At 53.9% G+C, this 8,110-nt stretch overlaps 1 protein-coding gene across 2 annotated transcripts; it reads right to left on the bottom strand.

Annotated features, from left to right (window-relative positions):
- Positions 1-3,708: 3,708 nt before the first annotated feature.
- HELT (helt bHLH transcription factor) lies at positions 3,709-5,530 on the bottom strand (the record flags this gene model as incomplete). 2 transcript variants are annotated; one of them, XM_081128562.1, is made up of 4 exons in its annotated part: positions 3,709-4,208; positions 4,628-4,724; positions 4,969-5,073; positions 5,504-5,530. In XM_081128562.1, the coding sequence occupies 4 exons, from the start codon at positions 5,528-5,530 to the stop codon at positions 3,709-3,711; spliced, it is 729 nt and encodes a 242-aa protein (XP_080984688.1). The 2 variants fall into 2 exon arrangements, with proteins under 2 accessions (XP_080984688.1, XP_080984689.1); XM_081128563.1 differs by having other exon boundaries at positions 3,709-4,205.
- Between the last annotated feature and the right edge of the window lie 2,580 nt (positions 5,531-8,110).

The raw sequence follows: 8,110 nt of genomic DNA, 5'->3' as shown, positions 1-8,110 counted from the left end.
GGACCAGGCACTGTTTGGAGGGCTAAGAATGTACCGGTTCACTTAATCCTCATAGCAGCCCTACGAAGTGTACATGCTTTTAATATCTCCATTTTAAAGATGATGAAACGGACATGAAGAGGCTTAGCAATTTGCACGTGCTAGTATGCAGCAGAGCTGGAGTGCAAATCCAGGCAGTCTAGCTCCAGAATCCACACTTTGAACAACTGAGGTGGCAAAAAAGAAGGTGGAATCAGCCTAGTATTGGAGCTTTCCCATGTAAAAGGATCAGAGCCTCCATTAGGCTAGTTCTGAATTCATATCCTGCATATGGGCTCTACATTTAGCTGGGCCTGCAGTTAACCACCTTAACCATGCAGGCCAAGCATCGTCTTCTGCTCAGACCATAGGTAGATGTTTCAGGGAGAGGCAGGGTCCTTGCTCCCTCTGACAAGTCCTCAGAATGTGTAGATTACTCAGCAGATGTCTAGGTGGCTGTACAAGTACTTTCTAGTCTCTCCTGAAGTGGGGAGGGGCAGGTACTGAGGGCCAGAAACAAGAGGTCTAGGGGAGACGCAGAATTCTACATGGCTCAGCACTGTTAGGCAGTTCATTCAGTCATTCCACAAATACACTGTACATTTATTGGGCTTCTAACTGCATGGCCCATCTTGCCTTCCTTTTCTTGGTGTGTTACTGTATGCAGACACCATTACCAGGTTTCTTGGAATACATACTTCTGGGGCGTCAGTTAGGCGTTTAGATAGCTGCTCCTCCACTTTCCTTGCCTGGTATCTTGCAGCCTGACTGGAGGCCCCAGTGAGATGCGCGCTGTGTTAGGCTTGGGAGCACAAGTGAGCTCTGTATTACCGCCTTTTCGCCTGGTGCCTGGAGTGCCTGGAGTGCCTGGAGTGCCTGGAGTGCCTGGAGTGCCTGGAAGTGCCATGGGGAGCCCTGCAGAGCCATGGGGACTGGCCCAAAGCACCAGCCCTCAGCTTTGTTCCTCAAGCCTCTGGAGAAAACCTTTGATTTCATGGGGTGATTATTTTTATTCTTGCCCACTCAAGGATGAAGCCCAAGAAACCAGAGGTTACCGCTTTCAGAGGCTTCACAATGGGTCACCTCCAGCCAAACCCACTGGTTTTTGTGTTTTGTTATTTCTGGGTTTGGTTGAGCCTCTCTTGGAAACCATTACTATACAACTTACTTAAAAGAAAGAGTGGAGGGGTTGGTCTAAGAGACTCAGACAGAGGGGGAGGAGCTGGGGGAGCTTGGGACACCAAGGCTGGGAGTAATGTCTTGTCAGAGAAAGTATGGGAAGGACACACCAGAGTCGCAATCTGATTTGCATCAATGCCATTTTGTAGTGACATTTTTAATCTTTTGCAACATCAAACTACTCCAAGTTTGACTTTTAGCCAAGCCTTGAGAATTGGGACTTTGGATGAAGGTTTCAGAAAAAGTCAACACACACACACACACAGAGAAAGGGGGAGAGAAAGGGGAGGGAGACTTTTATCCTAAAGTCATTGTGAATCCAAAGCAGGGCTTAGCCTCCACAGTTAAATGAGAAGGAAAATCGAGGGTACCAAGCATTCGAGGTACAAAGACTGTCATGGGCCAGTGGAAGTTTGCAGAATTACATGTAAATGACCGCAGTTTTTACTGTGGTGGCCCTGTGCATTTTCAGAGCTAATCCCAAAGAGAAAATCTACTTAGCAAAGGAAAGTTTTGTCTAATTTGGTTAACAGTTGAGAAGCGACAAAAATGCTGAATATATTAATAATTTATACTTACAGGGTAACACTATATCTTTAATGCTTCACTGCCAAGGGGATTCAGATGGGCTTAGTGCTCAGAGGAAGAGCCTGAAAGGCCTTCTTCATATTCCGCACCCAGCGCTGATGAGAATGGGTGTAAGACATGTGTTCCAATAATAGGCGTCATGCAGTCTCCCATTTCTGCCTGATTTGTTTCCGTCCATATTGCTCAGTGTACATTTGTTATCCAGAGGCCTCCTGGCTTTACACCCGCCCTCCTGCTCCAGCTGTGGCAGTTCATAAGGGAGGAGATATTTGTCTACATATCACAGTTTTAGACAAGCACTGCGGCAACATGGAGCGCATGCAAAGAGGATAACGACTCACAGTACCGCTTCTAAAGCTCTTAGGTTCCCCCTTCCCCCCAGACATACACATTTAATTTTCAGTTTATGGGAGATGCAGTGTAATCAGGTGATTTGTTTAGTCCTCTCTGTGTATAATCGACGGTTTACAAATCGCAGGTCGGCCTGTTTCATGACCCCGCTAAACAGCCTGGGCCAGAGCTCCCTCACCCTGTCCACAGGAATGGAATGAGCTTATGTATTGTCCTCAGCTAACCTGGGAGGAGACAGATCATCGCAGTTGAGCTAAATGGCCTCGAAACAAGAAAACCTGCTACATGATTTCGAATTGTTTATTTAATGTGCATCAGAGCTAAAGGGAACAAAGAGAAAAGATGGGAACAAAGAAAAGGGTCAATGAAGAGAAAAAATTTAAATCCCCACAAACACAACTTCAGCTGGTTGGACACCTTGTTGAATTTTACCTGTTTACATAAAACAAATAATGAGGCTTATTTTGCTGTTTGGGTCTTAGAAAAATGTGATCTTAGTTCGCTATTTTAACTGTATGGCTGTTTTGTGGGTAAGGTGCAGATCCAACTGGAAATGAAAACCATAGTCCCTTAAAGGTACCAACCAAGTCTCCCCTAGACCCCAAACCTACCCATGTTCTAGGTGGAATGGAAAGGTTAAAATCCCCCCATCCCCACCCCAGGGAGGGGAAACCTTTTCTTGCCAGGCTGAGAACCTGAACCTTGAACCAGCCCAGCGTCTGGACCCCAAGCCAGTGGCTGCTTAATGGGGATCTGCAGAGGAAACAGTCTGGTGGGGGAGCTCACCTCCTAACCTGGGTGCTGGGTGGTTCACGCTAAGCTGAGCTGACCTGTGTGTAAAAGGCAAGGCCAGTTTCCCTAATCCTCCTGCAGAGAGGAGTTGTCCTCTAGAGATTACAAAACAGAAGGATGCTGTTTTTAAGCCATAACTCAGAAGTGACTTCATATATATATATTTGCAGAGAGGTGTAGAGGCTGTAAACTTCGTCACCCATCCCGCCGGCCTGAGTGTCTCTGCGCTCCTGTTTAGAGGGCACTTATGTCCTGGGGCATTGTCTCAGGGTAGGAAGGGGGCCAGTCCGCCAAAGCCAGTTTGGGGCAAGCCCTTGGATTTGCATTTTCTGAGAGCCAATAGCCATGCTATTTGTGTCTGCCCTTCCCAGAGGAAACAAGAGGTGCGTGGGGTACTGGGGGAATGCAGCCTCAGGGAAGCCGCAGAATCCCTTCCCCAAGCCACACCTTCATTTAGCCCCCCTTCCCCCCCTCAGACTGCGCAGCTCCCCCCCCCTCCCAAATCACTGAGAGCCATTACCTTGGCCCCTGTGAGCCTCTGGACCTCGGCATCTCCGAGGGCATGGGCTGTGGAGGCCCAGAAGGTAACAAAGAAATCCATCTCTTTGGGTCTTTAACAGAAAACATTTATTGCCAGGGGGAGATCTTCAGAAGACTTAATTTGCACTTCTCCTTCCCCCACCCAGCTATTTGTCGGCACGATATATACACCTGTACAGTATTCAATATCTCTCCTAAGCAGCGCCCGAGGCCCAGAGAAACGGGGCGGGCGGGCAGGGGTCAGAGCACTTGGGGATGCTGGGGCGGGTGCAGGTTGAGGCCGCTGGGGTGGGCGTGGCCGATCAGGTTGAGGTAGTGCCGGTCCAGGCCCTGCACCGGCGCCAGGAAGGGGCTGTGCTGCTGCGTGGGGCTCGGGAGCGGCACGGGCGTGCTGGGCAGGTAGGGCAGCCCCGGGCTGCGGGCCGTGCTGTGCGGCCAGGGAAAGGGCCCGGGGGCCGCACCCTGCGGGAATACGGAGGCCTCACCCGGGCTGTGGCCCCCGAACTCGGGCCCCGCTGGGTGCAGCTGATAGGAGAAATCTGGCTCCGACAGCGACCCCAGGGGCTGGAAGGCGGGCTCGGCGCCCAGGCGGGCCTTGGACTGCAAAAAGGCAAGGATGCGCGCGTACTTGGTGTCCTTGGTCTCCATGCGCTCCACCGTGGTGAGGTAGTGCACCAGGTTCTTCATGCACTCGTGGTAGCCGTAGTGAAAGTAGTTGGCAAACTCCGCTAACAGTTCTGCTGGAGAGGCGAGAAAAGCCACAGGAAGGAAAGAAACTGAGTGGCCCCTTCGCTATCGGAACCCGAGGCGGGTGCCAGGCATCTCCCATCACACTTTCTGGACAGAGTTCCCATTTGAGGTGCGCGTTCCCTCTCTCCAGGCTGGAGACTGGAAAAAGCGCAAGCAAAAGACCTCCTTTGCCTTAAGAGGCTCACTCTGCCCCCTCCCTGCCTGAGAGAAGAGGCAACGGAACCAGGAAGCCCCGAAGCCCGTTCTTCAGGCCTGCCCCCCTTAGTTTTTGCAGGACCCCAACCCGCGCCAGCTCTGGTAGTGTCCAGAGCGGAGACCTCTCCCGTGCGCCCCTTCACTCCTACGGCCAACCCCAGGTCTCTGGCGCACGCTCCTTGCCCAGGTTACCGTCTGCCCAGCCAGCGCCCACCGTTTTCCCTGCCCCGGGGAAAATCAGCCGAGTGCAGCGCCCTCAGGTACTGAACAGTCATCTCGAGGATCTCCGCCTTTTCCAGCTTCCCGGAACTCTGCAAAAAGAAGGGTTCCGCACAGGGGCCCGGCAGGCGCAGGCCAACCCCGGCGGGATGGGCGCACGGTTTCATCTGAAGGGGACTAGTCCGCAGGGCGCTGCTGTGGATCTGCGCAGCGGCTGCCTGGGACTCTGAGCGCGCAGGCCCCCGGGACAGGCGGTCAGATTCCCGGCATCTAGGCCGAGCGTGGCATCAGAGGATCCCCAGCACCTAGTACCCTATTCTCGGCGCCCGAGGTTACCTGCTTTGCCAGGGCCATGGGCACCGTCTTGCCCAGCTCATTCAAACAGCGGTTAATCCGGTCCCGCCTCCTCTTTTCTATCACTTTGTGTGAAACGCGGGTTCTCTGCGAACAGAAATTTGTCAGTTTCGGATCGAAATCGCCACGGCAGTAGCTGCCTGCCCAGCGTCTTCCCAGCTCCCAGTGCCGCTCAGGAATCCGCCCGGGAAGGAGTCCCTGCCCCTTCACACTGGGATCTAACGAGCTCTGCCCTCTGACGCCGGTGCTGGCGCGCGCTCCCCTTCCAGCCGCCCTACTCTCTGGGCTACACCGCCGACCTGAGCGCCAGGGCGCTGAGAGGTGGCCACTAGGCCTGGGCTCCTCCTCGGTTCAGGAGTCTCCTCTATCCTGATTCTCATCCCAAACCACTGAGAATTTCCTTCCAGGAGAAGTCACGCGTGGTTACGTCCCTGCCGTCGGCCCGGCCAGGTGGCCGCTCTGGAGTCAGCACCCCCACCGTTAGGGCGCAAGAGCTGTCCAGCCTCAGCGGACTCACTTTGCGTTCCTTGAGCTTGTCTGACATCCTGGTGAGAACGCGCCCTCGGGAGAGGCGGTGGCGCGAGGCACCGGTCCGCTGGCCACCTCGTGTGCCCCTTTAGTGCCCCAGGTAGACTGCAGCCTCCCAGCTCCGAGGGGCTGCCTTATAAAGCGGTCATCTAGGGCTCCAAGTGCATTCACGGGCTGAATTGCTCCATAGGATTAGGGAGCTGCGTTTGGGGGACGCATGCATTCAAGAGCAGTTTTAAAGAAGTTAAGAAAAAAAATTTAGCAGCCAAGGGGGGCGAGCTGGGGGCAGATCAACTCTGTTAATCCACGTGGCCCTTCAAAGGCCACGTGATCGGCGGGGAATAATATTTGCATGGCAACAGCCCGGCAGGAAAAGGAGGCGGTAAACTGGGGCGTGCGGCGAGCGGGCGCCTGCAGCAGCCACAGGCGCGGCGCGCAGGGGCGCAGCGGCCGCGGGCACCGGGGGGCGAGGACCCTCACAAAACCGTGTCGCCTCCTTTAGTCCCACCGCCGAGTCTCACACGATTGCCTGTTTACAAATCCCAGCAAGACCGCAGGCCCAGCGCCGAGTGCGTTTTAAAGCCTGTCCAGAGTCATTAAAGTAATTAAGCCTTTAATAGGCTGTTCCGCTGGGTTCAAGGGAGAGCTCTCGGAGACGGAGGCGCCCCGTTTGTTCCCAGGCTTTTCTCACACGACTTGGTGACATGTCCATCTCCCCCCTTTTTGTTTACACCGCTTTATTTGTCCGGACATCCCGGCAGGTGTGGGGCTGCGGCTGGCACACGAGGCTCCCGCCTCGCCTCGCCCCTCCCGCCGGTCTTTGGCACGCGACGCTGCCCCCTACTCCCTGACCACGCCGCTGGCTTTCTCTTCTCCCCCCCTCGGGCTCTGTTCGCTGGGGGAAGAGGCTCAATTTGTAGCCTCCTACCCTATGCGAAAATGTCCATTGAAAAGTATGAATAGTTTCGTTGGGCTAAATTTTAATAATAACCAGAGGGCGGGAGAGGAGAGGCCGGCAGGCAGGCGTGTGTGTGTGTGTGTGTGTGTGTGTGTGTGTGAGGGTGGTGGTGGGAGGATTGGGGGGCAACACCGAGAAGAGTAGGCCGAGAAGAAAAGGGGGACTGCAGCTGGCCCAGGCGAGCATTATGCAACGTCACCTGCGAGAGGGGGCGCCTACAGACCCCTATTCATTTGCCTAATTTTGGTCAATTTAACAAACTTCAGGAGAAATTATTGTGGCTTTGTCAGAGAGGGTGAAGCCTTCTGATCGAATTAACAGCATGTTTTGATCCGGTAAATGTCATTAGAAAGGGAGAAACAATCGCGCTTAGAGGGCTCTGAGTAATGCGCCCAAGTGGAGACGCCAAAGCGCACGGCTCACAAAGGGAGCAAGTAGCTGCCACAGGGAACTTTTGTACCCGCCCATCGCCCAAGTTTTGACACAAAAAGGCATTATTTCATACTTGAATACGTTTAATCCAACGATTGTCTATTTTCTGCAAACATATTTTCACAGCATTGTTAACTTTTTATGTCCCCCTTTAGCGGGCGCCTTTTCTTAACGTTTGAGGGCGGAGAGCGCAGACACTTTGGGCATCAATATTTGTCACTGAAAAGGGCTCCGTGAAGTTAGGGAAGTTGATCTCTTTTTTATGTTTTTAGAGAGCGAATATATGGGGGAGGAGGAGGGAGGGAAGGCACGAACAGAAACCAGAGAGAACATTTGCTGGACGGGCCGAACGGGAAGGAGGGGGGAGGGGGCTCTCCACCGCCTGCGCCACTGCGGGCAGCCGGGCCCAGCGCCTGGGGCCTGTCCCCCACCCACAGGGCTCCCTCTCATTTGCTGCCTTGGAACCGCACTCTGGGGGCTCCAAGCTTGCGGAGTGAAGGTGGAGGGGGAAACTTTCTTGCAGATGTAAACTATAAAAATAGCTTTTGTTTGGTGCCCTGCTCTGGAGCCACAGAGCTCTCGCCCCTTTCTAATCTGCTCCATCTGAGAAACAAGACGCCTCCTTAGACATCTTTCCCTCCTTTTCTGCTTCCCACATCCCCTTCAATTCTCTCCACTGTGCTGAACTATGGCAAGGCGTGGGGCTCTCCTCTTAGGTGTTGTTAGTCCTTGGCAGAGGTGGCTAGGGCAGAGCCCTGCTCTCTAGTGGGAACCAGGGAGCTCCTAGAGCGCAGCGATCCCCCCGGGGTGCCTGGCCCTGGGAAAGCAAGCAGCCTACCTGCCACCCGCCCACCTGGAAGGTGTGGAGCTCCCCTTGCACTCCTAGGGTGTACCTCTCTGTCTTGCTTTCAGTCTCCTCCTGACATTTCTTTTCTACTTCACGCCAGATTGGACACAACTCGGCACCCTCCGCAGGTTGCTCTGCCAGCCTCCTGTGCTGTCTCAGGGGTTGTCGATTTCAATATATTCACTCTCACACAAAGGGATTAAACAGGAACCCTTATCCAAATTAACTAACGTGAATGGGTAAAATGGAGCTCACCCACTTCTCACCCCCACCCCTTTTTTTAAGCCAGCGGACTAGGAGTTGATCCTCTTATTGCCAGTGTTAACCACCAGCTGCAGGCACAGGCACCTTCCATGGGC

The sequence above is a fragment of the Miniopterus schreibersii genome, assembly GCF_964146895.1.
Source record: "Miniopterus schreibersii genome assembly, chromosome: 2".
Taxonomy (NCBI): domain Eukaryota; kingdom Metazoa; phylum Chordata; class Mammalia; order Chiroptera; family Miniopteridae; genus Miniopterus; species Miniopterus schreibersii.
This window is presented reverse-complemented; position numbering and strand designations above follow the sequence as displayed.